General features: G+C 48.4%; 1 protein-coding gene across 4 annotated transcripts in view; it reads left to right on the forward strand.

Moving 5' to 3' along the window:
* Window positions 1–684: 684 nt before the first annotated feature.
* TPCN1 (two pore segment channel 1) overlaps window positions 685–24982 on the forward strand; it is a 40748-nt gene continuing 16450 nt past the window's right edge. Inside the window, exons 1-10 of one of the 4 annotated variants that reach the window (XM_085076127.1) lie at window positions 685–1430; window positions 15443–15541; window positions 18145–18269; window positions 20657–20833; window positions 21664–21777; window positions 22008–22138; window positions 22659–22747; window positions 23305–23339; window positions 23917–23975; window positions 24663–24762. In XM_085076127.1, the coding sequence (XP_084932253.1) occupies window positions 1289–1430; window positions 15443–15541; window positions 18145–18269; window positions 20657–20833; window positions 21664–21777; window positions 22008–22138; window positions 22659–22747; window positions 23305–23339; window positions 23917–23975; window positions 24663–24762 (1071 nt within the window). In that variant the 5' untranslated portion in view covers window positions 685–1288. Of the gene's footprint in view, window positions 1431–4948; window positions 4968–14768; window positions 14865–15442; window positions 15542–18144; window positions 18270–20656; window positions 20834–21663; window positions 21778–22007; window positions 22139–22658; window positions 22748–23304; window positions 23340–23916; window positions 23976–24662; window positions 24763–24982 lie in introns of those variants that run through there. The other 3 variants (XM_085076125.1, XM_085076126.1, XM_085076124.1) reach the window with 3 other exon arrangements.

Raw genomic sequence — 24982 nt, forward strand, 5'->3', positions numbered from 1 at the left:
CCGGGCCCGGTCCCCTCAGGCTCCCCGAGCCGCCCCCGCCCGCGTCCCGCCGTTGCCCGGCGACAGCTCCTCGCCTCCCTGACCTGAGGCGGGGCGTCGGTGCAGCCAATGGTAGCCCGTTCTCGGCTCCCATAGAGCCCACCCCTGCCAGCTCGGACCAATCAGCACCCCGGTCTTTCCTGATGGACAGTGCATCCCTCCAGTGGCGAGGCGAAGTGCGTGAGGGGAGGAGAAGAGGAGGGAATAACACATATCCCCTGGCAGGGGGCGGGAACGGGCGCGACGCGCGGATTGGCGGGAGCGGTGGAGGCTCCGCCTTTTGGGGCGGGGTCCGAGCTGTGGCAGCCAATGGGAGGCGAGGGGCGGGGCGCGGAGGAGTCGCGTCGCTGCGGGCGCCGGTTCGGCGGGGCTGGGGCGGGCCGGGGGGTTCGGGGCGTCCCGGGACGGGCCGGGCGGTCCCGGCGGGGCTTGGGGGATCCGGGCAGTCCCGGGGCTGCGGGCACGGGGGGCTGGTGAGGAGCGGGTTCACCCCGGGGAGGGAGGAGGGGGCGCGGGGCCGGGCCTCCCCTGCGCGGTGACAGCGCCGTGCCGGTGTCCCTCTCCCGGGACAGGGACAGCGGCTGTGCATCGTCCCCGTGGCGCTGTCCTGGGCCTGCTTCATCTTCCTTTTCCATCCCGTTTTAGGGAAATCCGTGACCTTGTGGCATCGCGCAGTTAGAAAAAGCCCTCCGGGAACTTGATGAGCGCGGACTGCCGGCGGCCTGCGCTGCTCCCGCGCTGCCCTCCCCAGCCGCGGCCGAGGCGCCTGGGCACGGCGGGGCACAGCGCCATGGGTCACCGGGACACCTAGCACCATGCTGCCCGCGGATGCGCACGGCCGCCGCTCCCGGTGCCCAGCGGTCGGGAGTTTTCCAAGGATCAGCTCCTCCCGGTTCCGTGCTGTCCTGCGAGCCGTGCGCCGGCTGGGATAGGCAGCCGCAGCCTCGCTCTGTGACTTGAGCTTCGGCAGAAATCGAGCCCGGTGTCCTGGGTGTCCTGCGGTGTCCTGGGTGTCCTGCGGTGTCCGGTGGAGCCCGGTGTCCTGCGGCGCTCTTGGGAAGCGGACAGCTCGGTCCTTTTGGAGCTGCGGTGTCCGGAGATGGGTGAACACACTGCTGTATCCGTGTGTCCAGCAGGCTGCCCCGGTGGAGGACTTCCCAGGGAGAGCTTCTGACACAAGCGTTTCCCAAGTGGAACTGGGAAAGGTGTTACTGAAAGCTCCGTGTGCAGGAGCCTCAGGAGGGCCGGGATGGCTGTGAGCATGGACGATGATGTTCCCCTCATCCTCACGCTGGACGACAGCGGGAGCAGCGCCTCAGCCCCTCTGGATGAGCTGGATCGGGAAGAGCTGCCGAACGAAAGTAAGAGCACTTTGCCATCCCCTGCCCGCTGTCTGTCTCTTCCCGGCGCCTGCCGGGACCTGAGAGTCCCAGAGCTGTCACTCAGTGTCCTGGGGCTGCCTGATAAAAGCAGGTCAGGGAGTCGCTTGTTGTGCTGCTTGTTTGCTCTCAGCTCCGTGTGACACCACGCGGGCCGGATGGCTCCTGCCAGCGCTGTTTCTAACACACTATTTTGTGGTTTTCCTGTAGTAACCTGTAACCTTAAGCCCTTTCCTGCACGTGTCCTTCCCGTGGCAATGTCCCACTGCAGCAATCTCAGGTGGCGTTTTCCTAACACCATAAACACCTGCCCTTTGTACTCTGGTCTATTTGTAGTTTACATTCTGATTTTTGCAAGAAGGGAAGTGTTGATGAATCCCTTCCACATCTTTATGTGCTCTCCTCAAAGAACCTGCAATACTTTTAGACAATACATTCATGTTGGCCCCTGCTGTGCAGTGGGGCAGAGCCAGCACTGGGAGGGGGAAAACAACAGCCACCATCCCTCAGAATCCTTGCTTTTCTCCTCGGTGTGTCTTCATTAAAGCCCTCACCCTGCAGCAGGTTGGATGTGGCCAGCAGATGTGTCTGAGCGTGTTCAGACGGTTCCTGGTTGGTGTTGCACCTCGCTGGATGTGTCTGAGCAGTTGTGTCCAGCACATCCCCGTGACTTCCAGCTGACATTGCAGGTGCACACACACAGATCTTGTGATCCTGTTCCAGCCCTTGCTGCCACAGGCTGAGCATTTGGAACAAATGCATCATTTCCTGGCTGGGCATCTCTTTTTTCCACATTATACCTCTGTGCCATACTGCCTCAGGTTTGATTTCTCTGGCAATAGGATGGGTTCCCTTAATTTTCTCCTTCTTGACTTCCCCAGTCAGGCATTAGTTTTGGATAATCAAGATTCTTCCTCCCTCCTCTTCCTCCTCTCCACCCCTCAATATAGATCCCTAACTAAATTGCCCAGTTGACTTTCTTTAAGCTCTGCTGCATCCTTGCTTCATCCCATCTGTTTGTCTTTTAAAGTTTAGCTCTCTATTTTTAAGTTGAATAGAGGAGAGATTTCTTCCTCCATCCACGGGGGTATTTATAGGATTCCTTGTGACTAATTTTAATCACTCTTCCCTCTTTTCTTTCCCCCGCCTCCCATCCCTTCAAAGAAGAAGTTGGGTGAGGCTTAACAATTGCTTGAAGCCAGCACGACTGTGTTAAAGCACAGGCAGGAGAATGAATGTATTAATAAATAAAATTCTCCACATTGAAATACAGGGGAGTTGTTTAGGGACCAATTTTGTGCTTCTTAAAAAGACTGCTGTGTGGTTTTTGAGAACTCATTTCCTGGGATCCTTCAAATGAAATGCATTTTGCTGCATGTTTTAATCACTGTTAAAGTTGGATTTGCTGCAGAAATATAAAGCTTATGCTGTGGAAGCGATAGGGAATGATACAGAGCCTTCTGAAGTCAGGGTGGGATGAGGGATTAGGAGGGGAAGGCTGGCATCAACAACTTGAAAGGCACATTTATCTCTGGGAAGCGGGAAGCTTAAATCAGGGAGTGAGCACACTGACACCAGCACTGGCAAAAGTAAGCTTGTTTAAAAACCAGGACGTGGAGTCCAGCTTTTCCTCTTTGCCTGCATGGAAAATCTGCTGTGAAATGCAGTGAAAGTTGTGTCTCATGGAGGCTGTGAGGAATCAAATGTGTCCCCTCTGCTCTGCCCCCCCTTGGCATTAACAGAACTGTGTGATGTCACGTTTTCAGTCAGAAGCTTTTCTTTTCCAGGGAAAAAGGGTGTGTGAGAAGTCCTTGTCAGGGGACAGAGAGCCTGCCAGGGTGATGATGAGGACATGGGGACAGGGAAGGTCAGGAGGCTGTGTCCTTCTGGCTTTGTCCTCCTTTTGCCTAAACTCTCCTAATTGAATGCTCAGGCAGAATTTGGAGGAGCAGTTCCCTCGTTACTGTGCCTGACCATCAACTCCTAGGGATTCAGTGGCAGCTTAAACACAGAGCTTTTACTGAAGAGTGTTCCCAGAACAGGCTGGGACTGTTTGCACTGAAGGACCCACAATGCTCCTCCAGGTGACACTGAGGGGAGGACAAAGTGGCTGTAGCTGCCCTTTGTTCAGTCACATGTCTGAGGCTGACAATAATTAAGTCTCACTCTTCCTTTGTGTTCCTGTGTGTACAAACTCCTCTAAATTTTAATCCATTCTTCAGCCTGTCACAACCAGTGCTGTCTACCTGTGTGGTTCAGTGTATCAGCTCTTGTATTTTCTAAGGAACTTCTTGTGCTTTTAAATTTTTAAAAAAAAAATATCCATGGTGTGGCTTTGTTGCAATCAGGTCTTCGGATAAATGAATTTGTAGTTTGGGATGCTTGGTGTTGATTGTCTGGAAATGGAGATGAGTTTCTGGGTTGAAATAAGTAGATTCAGGGTTTTCTGAAAGCAAGCCTGTAGCAGATGTGAAAAAAAGGACTGAAGTGGAGAAGTGAATTCCTTTCCAAACCTTGCAGGAGAGTCCTCTCCTGGGTGAGTGGATGTCTTGGGGTTAGAATAAAAGAAAGCTAAAGGAGAAAATTGTGTGGAAAATTACAGTCTTAAAGAAAATGTCCAGCTGCAAAAATTAATCTCCCAAATCCTCCAGCTCTTAAGCATTTAATGAGAGAAAATACTTGCATGGGGAGGAATATTAAACTCTGCCTTGCTTGGCTTGTGCTGGGATACAGGGCTTCCAGGGAGCTCCCATCTGCAGCCACCACAGAGGGTCAGAATCCTGCAAAGTTGACAGGAATTCAGGCCACATCCAGAAAAATGTGGTCCCTGTGGTGCTGCTGGTTTTCTGGCTGCACTGGGTCGGGGCTGAGTGATTTTTCTTTCCAGCTCCAGCAGCTGAAGGAGACAGGGAGAAGCTCTTGCATCACCTGAATACTCAGTAATGAATGTGACGCTGCCCTTCCCTAGCTCATCTTATCTGAGCATCTCCACACCAACTCCAATTAAGCTCTCCAGCACCTGCCTGAGGGCAATGACTAATAGGAAACTGAATTTCTGCAGAAGGCAAGAAGGGGGATGTGAACCTGGCGTGGCCTTTCCCAAAATCCTGCGCTGAGAGTGATGAGAACCTGCCAGGGTTTAGTGATTTCCCATCCCTCCTGAGCTCCTGGGGAATGTTGGAACAGAGTTCTCAAAATATCTCCCAAGTGCAGTGTCTGTTTTCCATCTACAAAGGCAGCATGGATAGCCTTGAAACTCTAGGACAGTGTCTCTCCTTGAGCTGCTGGGAGCTATAAACAATAAATGAGTGCACATTGATTTATCCTGTATTAGATCAGATATGAGATTCTCCTTTGCCTCCTGCATGGAAATTGCTGTAGCCTCAAGTAGAGTTTCAGTGTGTTCAGAGCAGAAAGTACAGCTCTGAGTGTTGTACAGGGAACAATGGGATATTGTCTGTTTTCCCACACAATGGGTGATGGCAGGGGGAAAGAAGTCATCTTTCAACTCGGGGTTTTTACGAGAAAGCAACTGCATCTGCTATTGAGGTAAAAACTAATTATTAGGGAGGTGGGGGAGCAACTGCAGCAGCCAAGAGTGATGTTTTCTGGAAGGATTCGCTGGAAAATGGGAAGTTATAACTTTGAGTGAGGTGCTTTTGGAATCTCACTTTCTGCTGCCTGAGGGGTGAATTGACAGGAAAACCAGAGCCAGCCTGGCCTTTTGGGAAGGTGAATTATTTAAACTCATGCCCCTGTGCCTGGCACTGCTGGGAAGGAGCAGGTGCCTCCAAGTGTGTGAAGATAGCAAGGTTTCTGTGCTGGTGAGGTTGGAGGGGCTGTCCCAGGGGTGCTGGGTGAGGAAAGCCTGGTTGTGCCTGTAGAACAGTGTATGGGGTGTGCTGGGCTTCCCAGAGGGTTGGAAAGGCCTCTGCCCTTGCACTGGGACAATTCCCTGATGGAATGTGTGAAGGGGCTTCCAGCAAAGCTGTTCCTTGTGTAACTGGCTGGTGGAGACTCGTGTGATGGTTCTGAACACAGTTAATTACAGCATTAATGGATGCTGTATGCACGAAACTTGTCTTTGTTTCTTAAAAAATCCTTTACTAAGCCCCAGGTAGACACCTGCCTTTGGGAGTGGTGCAGGATTTGTGGCAGTTAATGGCTTTTTTAAGGCGTGTGAACCACCTGGAGATTGATGTGTTTGGTAACCAATGCAACCTGAAGGGATTGAAATCTCTTCTGGGTTGGATCTGGTTCCAGGACAGGTTTGTATTGGAAGTGAGAGAGTTAAGCCTGTGCATGTCCTGATCCACAGCTTCAGCCCATCTGGCTGTGGAATCATCTCAGACAATCCCTGACTGGTTTGTGTTGGAGAGGCCTTAAAGCTCATCCCATTCCACTCCCTGCCACGGGTGAGATTTCCAGGTGTAAAACATGTGTCAATTCCTGCTGGGCTGAGGGGACAATAAATCCCTGAGATTTGGGAAAATACTTCAGCCACACAAACTCTTAGGTCCTGTGCTTCTTGTGGAGCTGCTTGAACTGCACTGGAAGTATTCTGGCTTTGCTACCTTTGGAGGAAAAGAGGCATTTAAAATGTCAGCCACCTGGTGGATTTAATAAATCCTTCAGGATCTGCAGGTTTGGATCCTTGTGTGGAAGCAAGGATTTCAGAGGTGGCTGTGTGGAGTGGGGCACTGGGTGTGAAATGCTGTAGCTAATTAAGGTGAAGAAATAGGGGATGAGGGAACAAGCAACTGCTTGCAATGGGCCTGGCAGATTCCAGGATTTCTGACAGCCAGGCTCTTGAACAGCCTTTTGGATTATCTGGTGGCTTTCTTGGATGCTGTGCAGGATATTTCCTCACGTCATGGCCCCTAGTTCTACCAATTTGCCTTTAATTAGTTCCAGCAGCAGTGCTTCTGCTGCTGCCTTTAGAGGTGAAGCATGGCCAGAGCACAGGAGTGGGATCTCATTTTGGGAAGCAGTCAGGTTCTGCTGCTGGAGCAGCTCCTCCTTCTACCTGGGGTGAATCAGTTCATGCCACTGTGGGTCACAATCTGCCCTGGAAAATGCTGGTTACACCTGGGGTGGGAGTGCATGGGTAGGCTTCATTCCTTTGTTATGAAGAGGTGTTGTTCTGCATTGCTGTGCATGATTCTTTTTTCTTAATGTGCACCTGCTTAAAATTTATAGAGAGAGGATTTTTTTCCAGAGCATGAGTGATGATTTTGTGGTGGATTGTTGTTTATGCCTCTGAAAGTCTCATTTCTCTGACCTAACAGCCTTGCATTCTGCAACTTCTGCCAGGGCTCCTCTAATCCTTTCCTGGCCTAGATGACTTATAATGAATGTTTTAAGCAAGCAAAGCGAAGCAAAACTGCCTCCGATATGAGCGAGGGGTGAAAATCTTGGAAAGGGAAATGAACACCCAAAACATAAGGAGATTATTGTTTTCTCCTTCAGTACAATTCGTTTCCCTGGGTGATGAGCTCTGTAAGCTCAGGGGAAGGAGGGAAATGCTGCTTTTTAGAAGATGTTGGGTATCTTTCACAGCGATAGAAATAGGGAAAAATAAGTTTCTGCTCTGAGCCATCCTCTGGAATCTCACTTGGCCTGAGAATTGAGGTTTTATGGCAGGGCTGTGCATAAATCCTTGGTAGAGCTGGTGCCTTTCTTTCAGGAGATGTATTGTCCAAAAGTCAGAAGCATTTGTGTGGAGACATTCTCACCGTGGCTCTGTGACCGTGGAGCCTGTGGAAGAAGAACCACAAGCACAGTGCAGTACCAGGAGGTATCGAGGGCTGCGGTTATTGTGGGTATTTTTTCCAAGCCTCCCTTGTTTTCTGAGCTCTGCAGGAGTGTGGTTTGCACAATGCACACATTGTGTGTCTCACAGTAGGATGCTCTGTCAAACAGAATCTCTGCACTGTTGACTCTTTCACGCAGTGGGGGGAAAAAAAATTCCCAGTGATTTTTGTCTTGAAAGCCCCATGCTGTTCAAATCTGAGCGGGTAACTGCGTCTGCAAGGTGGGGAAGACTTGAGTTAGTGTTCCTTTAGCCTGGAGTCAAACGGTTCTTTCTCCTTTGTCATCCCCTGGAGCACTGGGGGTGGAGATGTAAATCAGGGAAGATGCTGCAGAGTGGGACAAGGAGTCTGGAAGCTCCTCACTGCCTCCCTGAAGATGGGAGTGATGACCTTGATGCTTTGAGGGAGGAAACCTGTGCCCTTTGTGTCTCATCTCCAGCATACTCCCATCTTTTTGGGGTGAGAGCAGAACAGGGTAGTCTTAAGTGTTTCCTCCCTGAGCTGATTGCTTTCACTGGAAAATGTGGGATAAGGGCACATGTCATGCCATCAGAGGGCTCTGAGTTTTTGAACAGGTGGTCCTGGCACTATAAAAGATGTTAAGGAGTTTGAAAGTGTTCGAGCTGCAATTTTAAACCAACAACTTTCCAGCTCTAACCGGTCACTCCTCAGCCACCACAGCTGACTTGGAAACATTTGGCTCAGGAAGCGGAACAACAGTTGGAAACAAATAGTGATTAGTTTTTTCATGGCTTCCCAGGGAACGCATCAGTTTGTTCGCTTCCCCCCTCATTTTGTGGTTCCTGTGGATTTTTAAGGCACTGTAGATGCAGGATGTTCAGTTGAGCCAAGCCTGCGTACTGGCAGATTAAAATGAGCAAAGGCTGAGCACGCTGAGTTCACTCATCATAACCAATATGATGCTTCTCAGAACTTCCTTTGCCCTTGGTGTCTTCACCGAGGAATCCTGCCTGCTGCCGTCAGCCCCCCTGCGTTGAAATCCCATTTTACCCATTTGAATGCTGTAAGAAGTGCTGTATAAACTAAACAGGAGCATCTGTGAAGTGGTTAGAGTTGTTGTTGATTGCCTTTTCCTTATTGCCTTCAGGGGATTTAGGCTTGAATTTGCTGGAAGTAGAATTTATGAGCCAGAACGCTCCATTTCTGATCCTTAAGCTGGGGAAAGTGCGGTGAATTTGATCGGTCTTTCTCTTGCCTCCCATGTCTCTGGCTTTTGATCTGGACCTCGCAGGGCTCTCTCTCCCCGTGTCTTTCCCATAATTGCTTTCTGCATGTGGAGAAGAAGCCTGGTTTTCACATGGCTGCTTTCTTGATGGGGAGCAGCGTCAGGGTTTCATCCATCTGCTCGCGGTGAGCAGTTCTGCAGGAAGCTCCTGCACCTGGGCTGCTTCTGGGAGGCAGGAGAGGTGTGCTGGTGATCATCCACAGCAGCTCTGGGGCTTGGGGAAGGATGCTGGGGATGACAAGAGGAGACTGCTGTGGTTTGAATCATGCTGTGGGGGTTTGGAGCATCCAGTGCTGCTTTTACAGTCACGATCCGGTGGTGTCTGTTTGGAACAAAAGGTTTTTCTTTTCCTGCTTGTGTGGGGGAGGAAAATTTAGGATGTATCTCTCTGCACAGCCACGTTAAACCCCCTGATTTTATAGGGCTGGACACCTCAGCTACACTTGTGTTTCCCTACATAAGGTGTATTTCTGTATTGTCACCTGGGAATGCCTGTGTTTTATTCCAGCTATAACTGTTTTGCTGAGAACACTTTCACTATCCCCTATGTCTTTGGGAAAGTTTATGGCACAAAAGCAAAGTGGCCTGGGTTTCACTAGAAATTCCATCCATTTCACACATTGCTGCTCTTTGTTAGCCAAATGAAGAAATTGGAGAATTAATACCGAGTGATCAATCCTGCAAGTGGGAGCACTGAGGAAAATTTTGGCATTTAGGGCAGGGGAATGAAGTGACCAAGTCAGAGCCCCTTCCTTTCAAATACAAGGCTGGTGGCAAGACCTTATCTCTGATGGTTGCAAAGGAGAAGACTTTAAAACATAAAAAGTCATCTACACTTTGAGGCAGTGCAAATGCACAGAAAACAAAGATGTGAATGGAAGCTTTAAAACAGTTGGAGAGGCAGCAAAAAGTCACAGTTCTGGTATGCCTGGGCTGGCTAACACAAAAGATATATAGGTATGTAGATAAATAAATGTCAAATGAAGAAATAGCAGCTGGGAGTGGAGGAAAATCACGAAGGGAAATGTGTCAGCAGAGTTAAAGGTGCTCTAAATGACTTGAGAAATTTAAAAAAAAAATTAAATTATTCCAGCCTGCCAGGAGTTCAGGGTTTAACACTCCAATAGTCCTCCAGGAAGCTCACAAAATACTGAATGTATTTTGCTGAAAAGCCAGGTGACACAGTCATTGTATGACCTATTCTTCTATTCCCACAGTAAACAGAGATTAAACAGTTGATTCTAAAGGTTGGCATTTAAAAATCAGCGGATGACTTTTGATTCCTAAGGCTGCAGCTGAGGCAGTCTGGATGGTGCTGTGAGAGTGAATTCCTTCCAGCCCCAGAAGGTGTTTTGCACCAGACAGGAGATTGCAGGCCAGCCAGCCAAAATTTCCAGGCAAAATAATGGGAAACCAGCAAAAATCTGGATTTAAAGGACAGTTTTGTGTGTGTGGAAGACTTTTGAAGTCAAAGTTGTCCATTTTCTGAAGATGTGGTTCTGTCTGAGGGCTGTAGGACTTGAAGTAAGGACCAGCTGAGGGAAAATCACCTGTTCTGCAGATGTCACATTAATGATTTAACTCCTTCCTTCCTCTCCAGCCATTAAGTGCAACCTCCAGTTCCTGCCAGCAGTGGTTTCCACCAAATGTGCACAAGTCTTTTATTTTCTTAATGGAGAACAGCTCCACAGCACTTGAGGCTGGGGTTTTCCCTGCTCTTTTACATGTGTCTTCCTCTGAAGTTGGCAGCTTCTCTTTCCTGGCTGAGGAGATGTGGCAGTGTTGTATTTCAAAGGAATCAGAGTGCTGGAGTCGTGTTCTAACACTACAAAACACAATTACCTCCTTATTATTGCTGCACCACAACAAATAACTTTAATTGGTCTCACCCTGTCGTGGTAAGATGTTAAGAGTTTGTTATTTAACTTTTAAATTTACGTTGTTTTCTTGCTATCCCTCTCTCTTTCAGGGTAAAAAGGTCAGTAAGGCACATACCTTATTACTGCCTTCTTCATTCTGGTGCTGCTGTGGCCATGCTGGAGGTTTGTTACCCAAATTAATCCTGGTTTCTCCCATAAGGGAAGCTCTTCCTCTCTGCTTCCCACTGCTAACTTCGTGACTTCCCTGGAGAGCTGCTGGCGGCTGGAGCTGGCAGTCAGTCCTGGCAGCACACTGCTCTCGTTAAAAAGGCCAGATTGCAGCTTAATCAAACATCTTTCCAAACTGCATCAGGGAAATCCAAAGGCTCTGCTTTGGAGAATTGAAATGAGGAACGTGCTCTTAAACTGCTGACATTGTGTTGTTACCGACGCCAAAGCAGATCTTTAATGTGTTAAAAGCAGGAGGCATTGGTTTCCCCTTTTTTGGAACAAAAAGAGGAAATTCCTTCATGTAACAGGATATGTTAAAGAAATGCTATAGCTGAGGGACTCTGATATTGTCTCTTTCCGTTACTTCCTCAAAAATTATGAATTAGACATGTGCATGTGTGTGCATTTCGTGTCTGCCTCCCTCTCTGCCTCAGGCAGAGTTTCTCTTTTATTTTTCCTTTTTGGTTCGGTTCAGCAAAACCTTAACTGTTTCCAATTGTTTTTCCCATTCATTAGCTGTTCCATGGAGCCCCTCAATGACTCAGATATTTAATTCCAGTTATGGTATCATTTTATCTCAGTGTGTGTAAAGCCTTTGTTGCCGTGATACGATCAGACTGATGAGATTATGGAGCATATTGGCTGCTGAAAGGATAGATAATGTGAGTTGTAGGTGATCCTTCTGTTGTGGCTTTGGCTTCTCCTTTTTGTGGTGTCGTGGTTCATTTGTTAAGATAAGAAATGAAGGATCTGAAACTGGGAGCAATTTGGCTTGGCACAAGTGAGATTCTTGATTATCACTTCCTAATGCAACCTCTCCTTTTATGGGGCTTTTACTGAATTAAAATGCTTTGGATTGACTTTGCAGCTCTGTTGAGAAGCAGGAACTCCTGTGTTACACAGTTTTGTATTGAAGCAGTGCCTGGTTCCAGCTCTCCCTGTGGTATTTCATGGACTCTCACATGCAGGAAGATTTAATCCCACATCTGTCAGGAAGTGGCTTTGTGGAACAGGGCTTAGGCAGGGGGTGGTTTGCATCTGTCAGTTCATCTTCTGCCGCTGAAGTCTCTCGCTAACCTAATTATGGATCCCAAACATCCCAAAAAGGAGGGATCTGCCCCTCTGCCTCTTGCTGCTATGAATTCAGGAGTGAAAGTTGTCCCAGGATCAAACACTTCCTGGCCAAAACTTCCCACATAATATTTCAAGGGGGAAAAAAAACCCCAGAGTGACTCTGGGATGAGATCAGAGGAGAGCAGGTGTCCTGGGGAGATGAGGCAGTGAACTCCACAGATGAGGATCTCCAACCCACCAAGCCTGGCTGCTGTAGATGGGTAAAATTATCCTTATTTTCCTGGAAGTCTTTAATTCTATTTTTGAAGTTCTTCCTTACAGATGTCTCTGTCTGTCTCCAGCAGGGTGGTACAGGAAGTGAATATCCAAATGAATCATCATGGCTCTTCTCCTGAGCCGCAGAGCAAAGGGTTAACTGGCTCTGCCTCACTCAGAGCAAGAGCTGGATGGAGCCAGGGCTTCTGCTGGGACTAAACCATTTCCTACCATGCTTTAGCTCTTCTGGCATCGTGTTTAGCTTGTGCATCGGGGGTTTTACATGTGTGCAGTGCAGATGTTAGCAAGGATACAGCGATCCCCTAATTAAACAATGCTGGGCTTAAGCTGTCTTCCAGAGAAGAAGCTCGGCAGCATGACTGAGAAGAGGCAATGATATATAAAATGTGACTTACCATGCTGAGGGACATCTGCTCCTCCTTCTCAAGGATTCAGCTCCCTGTGGTGATGAAGGCACGATGTGAGCTCGTGTTGATGCTGTAGGAACTCGCTGGAGTCAAGGCGAGGACGCTCGGCTCGAGTCGCCTTTTGCCGCTAACAGGAAGTGGCAACGTCCGTATTTTTTTTTAAACTTTCCTGTGTTAAATAAGAAGCTGAAGTGACTTTATTTGTTGAGCTTCACAGCAAGTGAGTGCAGTGAGAATACAGCAAGACAAAGAGCCCCGAGGCCTTTGCATATGTTTCTGCTGCGCTGTTGTCTCTAAGGAAGAGCATGACTCAGTTGCGCTGGCTCGAAATATTCCGAAGTAGATTATTTCCCTTGCAACAGAAGGGCTTGGCACTGCTCTCAGTTGGAGATGCCCTTTTTTCCTAGGCAACAAACTGCCAGAAAATTGTTTTGACTTCCCTGTGGCTGTTCTCTGCCTTCCCACAATGTCCCCTGAAACAGGACAGGTGCCAAGACGTTTTTGGGCTGCTAAGACCAGTCCTGCAATGCTCCCCTTGGCACGGTGCTGAACTGGCAATCAGGCAGCAAAGGCAGTGATTTCCCTGTCTGTCTCTCTCACCTCTGAGATGTGTGGCCAAGTGCCAGACCAGCTGTGCTTTCCAGGCAGCTTCCAGCTTTTTTTCTCCCGGGTAGGTGAGCCTGGCCTTGAAGAGATGAGCGCACATGTGTTCACGCCTTGGTGCTTGGAAGGAGCACTTTCTTATCAGCCTCCTGGGAGCAGGGAGGGAAGATTAATCCTCTGGAGGTGAAGCTACATGGCATGTGAACCCTTGGAAGGGAAAATGCCATCATTGGTGCTGGGACAACTCCAGTATTTGACTAAAATCTTAGGGGCTGATGGCACCTGCACAGCTCGTGTTGGGGAAGAGCAGGCATCTACCTTGTTTCCATGTTTTTGCATGGATTTGCATCTTCTGTAACAAATGTTCCATGTGGTTTGGCTGTGGAGGGCTTTCCAGGAAAGAGGGTAGCTTCTGGAATGCTGTCCTTCTCCTGCAGCCTTGTCCATCCTCACCACAGCCTCAGGGAGCTTTGGCCAGCACAGGGATCCTGCACTGGGACAGGTCTTGGATGTGAGATTGTGGTCTGCCTCTCAGGAGGTCCAGAAACACCAGGTTTTGATCCTGCTGGGATCTGTCTTCTTCCATGGGCTCATGTTCAGTGCTGTGGGATGCCTGGTGATGTTTGTATTAAACTGAAAGCTTGGGCTCTGTGCCTGAGTTTGGGAATTGCAGATCTAGTGAAGATGGAGGGTGTAGGAAACACAGGGGTTGTGGCAGTGAGGAATGCAAAGCCTGAAAAAAGATGGCTCCAACTGAATTGTGCCACAGTTATGGAATCATAGAATGGTTTGGATTGGAAAGGACAGACACTTTCCACTAGGCCAGGTTGCTCCAAGCCTTGAACACTTGAACACACTGGTGGCTGGAGCTGCCCAGACCTTGTGCCCTGGACAGCTTGACCTTTCCCAACTGCAGGAGGTGATGCCTTCCTTCTCTCCTGCTGCTCTATTTGGTGAATTAGGGACCTTGCAAGGCCATGTGAATGAAGATGTGTCCTTGGCATTTATTTTGTTGCCTGTCAAGAGAAATATTACTCACACATGGAACTCACTGGAGCAACTTGCATATTGCATCTTGCACTGACTCCAGGCGTGATGTGTAAACAGTATGAATGACATAATAAGGATATTTTTGCTGATTTAAGTCACTTCTGCCTTCACACATTTTGCAGCGTTCTGTCATCACAGGTCTGCTTGCTAAAACAGCAATATCTGGGCAGGATGGCAAGCAGCATCCAACCATCCTCAACCATTTAGGAAGAAAGCCCTGGTAAGTCCAGGAAAGGCTTTGGAGTCAGCTAGTGAGCCAATTAGGGAATCTCAGTCTGTTCCAGTGCAAGGCCATAAAAAGTGTGTGCTATCTGGAAAGCAGAACATCTGGCAAACAGGCTAATGAGAGCCAGGCTGGGGGAGCTCCGAGGCAAATGGAAGAGCTACCCTGTAGAGTTGGTTTATAACTCTTTGAATTTGCAGGAGGTTACTCGTTTGTTGGCATTTTTTAAGAATTATTATTTATTTAAACAAGTGCAGGCACCGAAAACCGTGGAATTCCAGAGTGACTCCAGTTTGAAATATAATAGCTGGCTGGGAAGGATGATTTATTCCTGGCTCTTTTGGATGTTTTCTGTCCCTTATTCCCTTCTCAGCTCTGCCCTGGAGATCCCCCATGGCTGCACGAACTCCTCCGAATGAGAGGAGTTTGTTTGCTCTCAGCCCATGGAGAGTTTTCCCTTCCCCTAAGCAGGGAATTTGTTTTGCAGAGGGAGAGGTTTGGGCTCTGGAAAGTTTACGCTCCTTCTCTTTTCTTCCTTTTTTTTTTTTGTTTTTTTTGTTTTTTATTGTAATGATGACATATGGAAACTATTTACACAGGAGCATGCTCCGCTGCACTGAATGGAAATGCTGGAGTCCCGGCAGTCTCGTTCCGGATGCCTTGTGTAAGCAGCCAGCTGGTTTTGCTTTTCCTTTTTTTTTTTTTCCCCCCTTTTCTTTTTTTTTCCCCTCCCTCTCTCTCTTTTCAGGGAACAACTGGGATAAGTCACACAAGTGTAAGGAAGGAAGCTTTGCCATCTGTGACCGGCTCAGTTTGCTTCCTTTGCCGTGCCCCTTGCGCCGCGAACTTCACGAAATATCTGTTTTCTTTTTGTGCTGGAGATCCCTCGCTGTGCCTACTCAGCACTTTGCCTCCTTTCCCGTTAGCCGATCGCGCTTGCTGGTGAGCAACTTGTGCTAAATGCCAAAACCCGAGAGCGCAGCGCACGAATCCCTGCCTCTCCAGCACCACGCTTGTGCCTGGCAGCTCCTCGTCCCGCAGCCAAACCTTCCCAAAACTCACCCTGGGAAACACCCAGGGAAAGGAACTCACTGAGGTCTGAGCCACCTTCCTCAGAGGGGAGGGGAGAAAGCGCTCAGTTCTGCAGCCGGCAGAGCTTTTGTGCGGAGCTGCGAAATCGAGGAGCAGCTTTCGGAAGGGAGGCAGGGAGGAACTCCAGCCGTGCCAGGCTGAGAGCACCAGCGGCTGCCATGCAGTGGAGGGAGCTGCCTGCCATCTACTTCGAGGATTCCGGGAGCCCCGTGGAGAGATCCTCCTATCTCATTGAGCTCCATACTGATGGTAAACGCCGTCGGGGATGCGGTGCAGCACGAGCGGAGCCGAGCTTGCATTAGTCTGTGTCATTGTTATCATGGGAGCAGCTGAGGAAATTAGCTCGCTGGAGGGCTGCCAAGCACACAGTCAGAGGGCTGCTCTTCAAATTTAGTATTATTTTTATTATTATTTATGACCCAGATGATGCTGTTGCCTCAGGGATGCTAGATCAACCTTCTGGTACCTGATGGGGAAGGAGCTGATCCACAAAATGCAGCTCCCCACCGGAACACTTCAGTGCGTTTTCTGTTGGCTCTGCCTGCTCTAGACAGCAGGAGAGCATCTTGATTTCTGGAGTTGTTTTCTGGTTCTGATTTGCATCTCTGAGTGCTGTTTTTTGTTTGCAACCTCGGTCTCAGAGCTGGGACAGCTCTTCTGTTTCAGCTTCCGTGGGAAGCGCTGAGAGCGGTCCTGGGTTTGTTCTGGGGTGTGTCTTTTCCTAGTGTTGGTCCTTTCCAGAGAGGTGAATTTTTGCAAGAGATCTGTTTCAGGGTTAAAGGTGATTGTGGCATCTTTTGGCAGTCTCCAGTGTGGTTGGTGTTTAGGTTAATGCTGCAAACCTTTGCTGTTTTGATGCTCTTAAATTCTGTGTATTCTGTAACGTAAAGTCCAGGTTCTGATCAAGTTGTCCTCCTCCTGTAACTGTTAAGCACTAAATATGAAAGGGTTTTGCTCTCAGGCTGCAGTGTGAGGGAGTCTGTCTTTCTGAGGCACATCCCCAGCAAAAGCTTTGTAAATAATAGCATTTAAGAACTTTTTAGAGCTCGCAATATAGCGCTTCTGATTTTTGCATATGGCTGTCATCTCTTAGTTAAAAAGCAGACAAACCAGAAGGCTGCCATTCCAGCTCCGTGGATAAATAAAAACTCCATCATTCAGTTTTTTTCAAGAACTGTGCTAAATCAAGGCCTGTGGGGGAGGAACCGGCCTCATTCAAACATTTGTCCAGATTTTGAGTGGTATTTTAAGGGTGTGGGGGAAGCAAGGAAGAGAAACAGGCTTCGTGCTGCAGAATGCTCAGCAACCTGAGCGTGCAATCTGGAAGGTCTTCACAAACCCCTGAGAAATGTTATCTTAATTTGATTTGGGGGTGGGAGAGGCAGCTGTGGCTGTGCACTGGTGAAGGGGCTCTGATTTCTTCCCACTCCCTGCCTCTGCCAGGAGCACATGGTGCCATTTCTCTTGGCGGCTGCGGAGTTTTTTGGCATGGACTCTCTCTCCACTCCAGAGGGTGTTCTGGAGAGACTGAATCAGTAATTCATCCAGGATTATTTTGTCACAGCAAAGCTTCAGCAGGCTGTCATGAGAGAGGAAAAGAACCTCGTGGTGATTTTTGCCCACTCTTGGATAACAACTTCCAACACAGAGAGAACGAGCTGCCACACCACAGCCCCTGTGCTCATAAAAGGAGGGGGAAATCAGCACTTCTCTGCTGGCAAGCTCAATTTTACATGTACCCACTTCAGGAGCACGAGGCACTGGGGGAGGGAAGTCTCTTCAGAGAGCAGGAACAACCATGTGCTGTGGGAAATGATTGAAACTCTGGAGAACTGAGAGTGTGGCCAGCTCCACCACAGGCCCTAAGCAGCTCTCACTGCTGTGGGGTCTCTGCTCAGTATTCTTTGTGAAAGGTAAAATAAAACCTCCAGTCCTAGAAGAAGAAACCAAGTGACATTGCCCTTTTGTTAACTAATTGTCTTCTTGCATATTTTTCATGTGTCTTAATAGCACTGAGGCTGCTGAATGCAAAAATGGTAGTTATTTTGGAGTTTATATACATGCCCTGTATAGCTCTCCTGTGGGGAGGGCACTGTGTATGTGTTTCTCTGCTTGGGAGTTGCTTTTTTTGCAATTGAATTGTTTGGGGGTTTTTTTGAAACAAAACCCTTGGTTATAAAATCTGGTTCAAATATTCAGTATGGCATTGTTCTGTAGTGCTTTGCTGGCGAGGAGGAGCTTAGAAATTCAGAACTCATCTGTGGAGTGTGAAGAGAAAATTCATCTCGCAGTTTGTTTGCATCAGAGGGGTGTTGGTACTTAGCAGCACCTCAGAGTGCTGTGAGGATTATTTAATGTGCTGTGAGAAATGGGGCTTTCTGCTCAAAGTACTGACAGCTTCTCTCCTCACCCTGGTGCCCTTGGCAGGGGCAGTGCTGTATCCATCCTTCCATGGCCTCTGCTCCAGGGAAATGTGCAAAAAGCTTCTTGCTCCTTCAGCAAACCCTCTTTCCTTTGGTGGGCTGCACATCCTCAGGGGCTGGTGGTGTTACCTGCCTGGTTATGGTTTATGGTGCTGATAGAAAGCTTCAAGCATGACAGCACAGCCCTCCTGAGCCAGGAGAGCTGCTTGCTGGATTAAATAGGATGCTGTCTCTTTTGATGACCTTCCGGGAGCATTCCTGTGTGGAAGTGTTGGGTTTGAGTGTCTCTTAAAAGCTCCTACCTGCGAAGAGTCAATTTGTCAGTGTCCAAGCTGCCACTTCCCTGGCTACTCTGCCACCTCTCTGATCCCAGAGCCTCCTGCTCCATCCCAGCTCTCCTAATTGTCCATCCCTGTTTCCCTGCTGCAGATGGAGGCAGCTATGATGTTGTCAACGACGCCTCCAGCCCCGCGGCCGGCGACTGCTGCGCCCAGCAGAGCTCTGCCCGCCACAACTGGGAAATGAACTACCAAGAGGCAGCCATCTACCTCCAGGTGAGCCCTGCTGGATGCTGGGGAGAATGGTCTGCAGATATTTCAGTGGTTCTTGGTTGTGGGAAACAAGCAGCTTCCGTTTTGAGGCTGAAAATTTGGTGCTTTGCCAAGGGTTCTGCTCGAGGAGTGGGGCAATGCTGGATTACCTTCAGATGGGCTCTGGGAAGGTCATTTGGGAGCAACTGAGCAACAAAATGCCCACCCTCTCCCAGTGCCAGGACTGTGGTGGTTGGGGGATTCAGCACATGTTCCGTTCTGCCACCTTGCTGTGGAGGTTTTTGTAGCTCATAGATCATCATTTCATCTCTGCACTCGCTCCAGGGAAGTGGGCAGTGCTCTTCCAGTTCTGGAAGTGCAGGTCCCAGTCCTGCCTTGGCCCAGTTAGTGCCAGTCAAGTCCTGCAGGTCATGTGGGAGAGAAGGCAGAGGTTTTGATTTCTGCAGGAAGAAAGGATGCTGGGATTAGGATTAGCCCAGGAGTGAGATTTTCAGTATTTAGAACAACAAACAATCAAACCCCACCTGTGCTCCACTTACAGAAACACCATCTTTACTGCAAGAAAGATGGTGTTTTTAACATTGCTGTATGTTTGGTGTGAGGAATTAGCCACCAAAACTGAGCTTCTCCCAGAACTGTCCAGTCTGAAATGGTTGCTGGTTCCATTGCTGTCCATCCTTCTTCCTTCTCTTTGCTCTCTTTCAAAGCTCTGAGGTGCTTTGGACCCACTTTTGGGTTTGTTTTTTTTGTTGAAGCCACTGCAAGGTGACAGAAACGATTTTTTCCTCCCTGCTCTGACCCCACAGGACTGAGAAACCTCACTTCTCAGATATTTTAAAACGGTGTGGGCTGTACCTTGGCAATCCTTGAGCTCCTTGGTGTGCTGGAGCAGCCCTGACAATGGCAGGGTGGCTCCAACCCCTCCCAGGCTTTCGTTTAAACTCCTGATTATCAGAGCAGCTCTGCAAAGGGTCATTGAGCTGCTGGTAATGGGCACAGCAGGCCTGGCCCTTCAGATGGGGATGATTCCTGCTGCTGCCTTGACCAATGGCCACGATGCCACTGTCCTTGAGATGAGGTGGAATCACTTACAGAGTGTCCTGTGAGCAGTAGCTGCAGGCAAGTGTCAGCTCTGGATCAGAGGGCTTTGCTGTCCAGCCACGTTTGGGATTGCTTGGCTACCAAGAGGCAGGATTTAGGCTGTTTGTCATTCTGCAAGTGTGTCCTGCCAGGCGTGGGTGGGAATTACCCTGCTGATGTCAGCCTGAGCTCTCTGGGGGGCTGGCTTTGTCCCACTGCAGCCTGGCTCTTTGTCCTGGCAGTGTTTGTTCTGAAACCCAAAATGAGCTGGAATAAATGACAAACGTTGGGAGTCTTCTCCTGAGCAAGTCTGGAGAATGCTTGACTTCTTGAAGGAGAATTCCCTGACCTCGTTATCCATTTGCAGTCACAGTTATTCTGCTTGGATAGTAATAGCTTGACTGTCCTTACAGTAATTGCCTACTTGGAAAGATGTTAATTTAAATAAAATCTCACCAGTTCTTGTGCATCCACGTGGCCCTGCTGGGGAAAAGTGATCTCTTAGGACAGTTCCCAAGAGGCAGCAAGTTTCCTGTGAGTGACAAAGGCTCCCTTGCCAAAACTGTTGACTCAAGAAAGAGAAGAAGCTGTTGGGTGATTCTGCATGAAAACCCTCTCAAATCTCCCCAAACTAAGTTTCATCCTCAGGGTAAAAACAGTCACAAAAAATAGTCAACTGATTTGAAAATCAGTTGTAGGCAGTGTGTTAAGATGGAGTGTCTGACCTTTTAATGTTAATTAAGCTTTCTAGTTTAGAGGGAATGACAAATCAGCGTGGAGACTTGTTAATTTTTTATGGAGTCTGTCTTACATTCCTGAAGCAGAAAACGCTATGTGTGCTCCAGTGTTTTCTCCCAGACATTTTGCAAGGCCAAGATAAGGAGGAACAACTGTCAGCCAGGTGCCCTGGAGCTTATCTGGGTGTTTTCTTGTTCTGTCCTGGAGAAGTTTAATCAAATAACTCTGCAAACATGTGGAAGTAGTTGCAAGTCAATGAAGTGCTGTGTTTATGTTGGGATGTTGGCTGAAGTTTCTTTGCCTGCCTTTATAAACTCTCCCAGCTCTCTGCTCCCATTGTGGAAAGGCTCAGGGGTTTCTGGAACAGGAGTTTGTGGATATTAAAAAGTTTCATTAAGGGGATGTCCCATGTGTGTAGAGTTCATTCCTCAATAAACACGTCAAAAACAGGCTGTAAATGGGAATAGTCTATTGGGAATTGTGTCTAATCCTTACAAAACCCTGCATTCTTCACTCTTTTACAGCACTGAGAATCACTAATGCTATTCTCTTCTCTACTCCTGCTCCCTTAGGAAGGAGAAAATAATGATAAGTTCTTCACTCACCCCAAAAATGCCAAAGCACTCGCTGCCTACCTCTTTGCACACAACCACCTTTTCTACCTGATGGAGCTGAGCACGGCCCTGCTGCTGCTGCTGCTGTCCCTCTGCGAGGCTCCAGCGGTCCCCATGCTCCGGCTGGGCATCTTTGTGAGTATTTGGGGGCTCAGTGAGGAAGTCTGCTTGCTCTGCAGTGTGGGGAAGAGGAAAAGGATGGCCAGACAGAGAGGAAGGAGGAGGCAGTAAGAGGAAAACGTCCACCTGGCTTGTTCTGTAAATGGTTGACAGCAGATAGGCCAGCCAGCAAAACTTCCTTTTTCCATCTGATCTGGGCAGACCACAATGGAAGTGATACTCATTTTGTGTTATCAATTTGTGCGGTTTTTCATTTTGTAACAGAAATGGGTGTTTTTTTCCTTTTTCTTGAGATAACTCAGCGATCTGTGTGCTTTGATGGGGTGATTTCAAAGCCATTGTCAGGGTTGGTGCCTTTAGCCCAGCACCACCACTGCATCCTAGAACACAGATCAGGACCCTCCCTGTGGTTGTCCAGAAGGTCTAATTCAAGAGAAAACCCTTCTCTGTGTAAAATCTCTCTGCCCAGCAGCTCTCCTTCCCGTGTTTCACTAAAAGAAATTCCAGTCTCTGTCTTTTTTCAAAGTGTTTCTGCTCAAGTTGTTGGTGTCTTAGCCTTTTGTTTCAAATGTTTCAATATGTTTTTTCATGTGTTGCTCAAGCCCAGAAGGGACATGGATTTCAGGAAGCTGCAGCCTGGTACTACTTATAGAAAATTTGCACAGGCTTTAATAAAAGCAGTTGATACAGAAATTTTGAAAACCAGTGCTACGTTAGCTTTAAAAGAGTGGCTTGGGTTTTCCAGAGCTGTGCTCGAACTGTTGTCCAACCCTTCTGTTCTTGAGAAAGGAGGGCAGCAGTGTGGTCTCTGCTGCTCTGTTCTCACCACCCCTGTGTTATGACAGGTCCACGCAACCCTGGAGCTGTTTGCATTAATCGTGGTCGTCTTCGAACTCTCCATGAAGATGAGGTGGCTGGGCTTCCAAACCTTTATCAGGCACAAAAGGACTATGGTGAAGGTGAGCTGTCTGCTTGATTGTCAGGGTTTCTCCTTCAGCACCTCCAAGAACCACAGAGCCAGATTAAATACTGGCCTGCACTGCTGCAGGGATGATGTAGCCATCACATGATTCATGCGAGACCTCTCAGCTCTCAGGGACACCTCCCATCCTTAAAATGTCCAAATAACCAGGTGATCAGCCTTTCCCCAGAGCAGACTGCAGCTCTCACCCCCTTTTCTTTCACACAGACCTGTGTGCTGTTTGTGCAGTTCATCGAGGCCATTGTGGTGCTGGTGCGCCAGACCTCTCACGTGCGCATCACCCGCGCCCTGCGCTGCATCTTCCTCGTGGACTGTCGCTACTGTGGGGCTGTCAGAAGGTGATGCTGGGCTGCCTGGGGCTGGGCTGGAGGGAAAGCACTCAGATCCTGCAGGAAAATCGGTTTTTATCCCAGGAAAATCAGATTTTATCCCAGGAAAGTCAGTCTTTCACTGGCGTTTATCCTGGAGATCGTTCCGCGGTGACCTAAGTGTGGATGTGCTGATGGTGCACAGGGCTTGGGTGGATAAACCAACCCAGGGGTGTGGCTGCACTGGCTCTGCTCCTTGGCTTGCCTGTAAACTGCACAATGAATCAGAGCTGGGCTTCAGTCTGGAGAAGGAGAGTTGACAGCGTGACATTAGTGGTGTTTGCAGCACCTGAGAGCTGACTGCAAAGGACAGATGGGTAGCTTGGAAACGATCTTGATTTAGCAGGATTTCTACTTTTAATCCTTGGAGGGAGTGGGAAGAAGGCCCTCAAGTGTGGTGTGGTGGTGGTAGTGGGTTTTTTTTTCCCCCTGACAACCTGGAGGAGTAAACGTGCAAGTTTTAGTTTATTAATGTTTTCTTACTTCTCAGAAATCTGCGACAGATCTTCCAGTCCCTCCCACCATTTATTGACATCCTCCTCCTCCTGCTTTTCTTCATGGTGATTTTTGCTATTCTGGGTGAGTTGTATTTATGGAAGGTGAAGTGATGCTCTTAACCAGTGATTGTCCAAAAGCAACACGAACAGCCTGGGTGAATATAAAACTGATCACAGTGTTGCCAAGATCTTCCATTTATCTTATTTCATCTGCAGTCAGAAACAGGAAGTCAGAGTTAAAACATCAAAAAAATCAGAAATTTTGAGACAAATGACCTTTTGACCTCTTCCAGAGCACAGTCAGTGGTGTGTATTTTCAAGTTCTGCTTCCACCAACTGCTCCTCAGTTTAGCCAGTTTAATCTACATCCCCACAAATGCACATGTCTGCAGTGTACCTGCTACAGTCCAAACCACCCCCAGAAAATTCATTTCCCAAAGGGACCAATGAAGTGCCAATGACATCTATTGGCAAATCCCTATTGGGAAAGTCCTCCAGATACTCCCATTTTCAGAGTGTCAGAGAGGATTTGCTGTTAGAGGGACCTTCCCTTTGGAAACTGCTGCACATTGAACTGACTTTGGTTTTGTTTTTTTCTTTCTGCTTTCTCTTCCTCTGTTTTCTCTGCTGTTTCTCTAGGTTTTTACTTGTTTTCTCCTAACCACTCGGACCCGGTGAGTCTCTTGATTCTTTCATTAAGAATCCAACATTCCAGTGCAGACATAGTTTATTCCATCTGAGGCCAAATTCTGGCTGCTCTGAGGCTGCCTGGCAGTGTCACCCTGCTTTGCCCTCTGCTGGGAAGAAGACTGTGGAGGGAACTTCTCCAAAGCATGATGTCCCAAAGGGAACATTCACAGGGTTGTTCCTTGTTCTTCATGCCTTCATTCAGCCAAAAGAGCCACCTGCCACTGTCCCCAGGGGAGGAGGTGTCTGGGGGGAAGCCCAGCCACTTCCACTGCTGTGGTCAGAGTCCAGCAGCCATTGGTTCCTGCTGCTGCCCAGGCTGTGGCTGGCTGGGAGAAACTGGTTGTAAAAAGGTGTAGATGAGCTTTTGGTTTAACCCTGCACATGCCATCTCTCAGGGAACTTTTAAAAGAACCAATGCTGAAGTGTTTTTCCCTAGGGAAGGCATCAGGGAATTGTGGGAATGCCTGTATCCAAAGGGAGTGAGGGGATGGTTGTTTTTTTGTACAAAATGTCCCTGTGAAATCCTGCTTGCATTTAGTGATGGGCATTCTTTTCTTGCAGTACTTCAATACCTTAGAGAACAGCCTGGTGAATCTCTTCGTGCTTCTGACCACTTCAAAGTAAGTTCATGCTCTTCTAGCTCAGTCTTTGCCTTTGTCCCAGAGGAGTCTGGCAGAGCCAAGAGTTTATCTGCAGCAATGCTCTGTCTCCAAACGTGTGACCCTTTTCCTCTGCCTGAGAGAGAGAGATTGCCAGGGTCAGCCTGCATGGGAAGAACTGGGATTTCATTTTGCTTTAGGACACTGTGGCCTCAGCTGCAGAGTTATCTCTAAGGACTCAGACCTCGTCATCACTGGGAGGGCAATAAGGGGGGAAACAGCTTTTATTAGGCCTTGCTCTGAGAAGGGAAAGTTTGTTTTTGTACTCCTTTGGCAGGCAACAGTTGAGAAGTGACTTCCTATTCCCGTGCTGCAGTTCTCCTATCTGCTAGGAAATTGGGATAACAGCAGTGGGTAAATATTGATCTGCTGTCAGGGAGAGCCCTGAGGATTAGAAAATTAGCAAAGGGTGGAATAAATCTGAGGTTGTAACAACACCAAGGCTGTACTGCTGTATCAAAGCACAGCCCTTAACCACATCACAAATCCTGTTTGGTGTTTGGGATGCCATATTTACTTTTTTCACGTGTTTTGCACTAATGTGCAGACCTTTACGTGTGAATTTTTACACACACACCCCCCATGCCCTGTGCCTGGATGTGTAGCATGAGCTATTTGGTGTTAAAACCTGTGTGCTTTGGGCTGCAGTTTCCCTGATGTGATGATGCCATCCTATGCCCGGAACCCCTGGTCCTGTGTCTTCTTCATTGTGTACCTCTCCATTGAGCTCTACTTCATCATGAACTTGGTGAGTCCCCAGTGCAGCATTTAACTTCCCTCTGCCTGATTTTGGAGCTCATTGCTCAGCAGAGTCTTCCCCATTCCCAAAACTGCTCCATAATCATCTCAGACCCTTTGGCAGAATTCTAGAAATGACAGCCTGGCTACAGATAGAACTCTTTTAATGTCTAACCATGAGGAATTGAGCTAAATCACAGAAAACCAAATTATACGAGCATCTTTCAACT

This window comes from Lichenostomus cassidix, chromosome 15 (genome assembly GCF_008360975.1).
Source record: "Lichenostomus cassidix isolate B80296 chromosome 15, HeHo_3.0, whole genome shotgun sequence".
Classification (NCBI taxonomy): Eukaryota; Metazoa; Chordata; class Aves; order Passeriformes; family Meliphagidae; genus Lichenostomus; species Lichenostomus cassidix.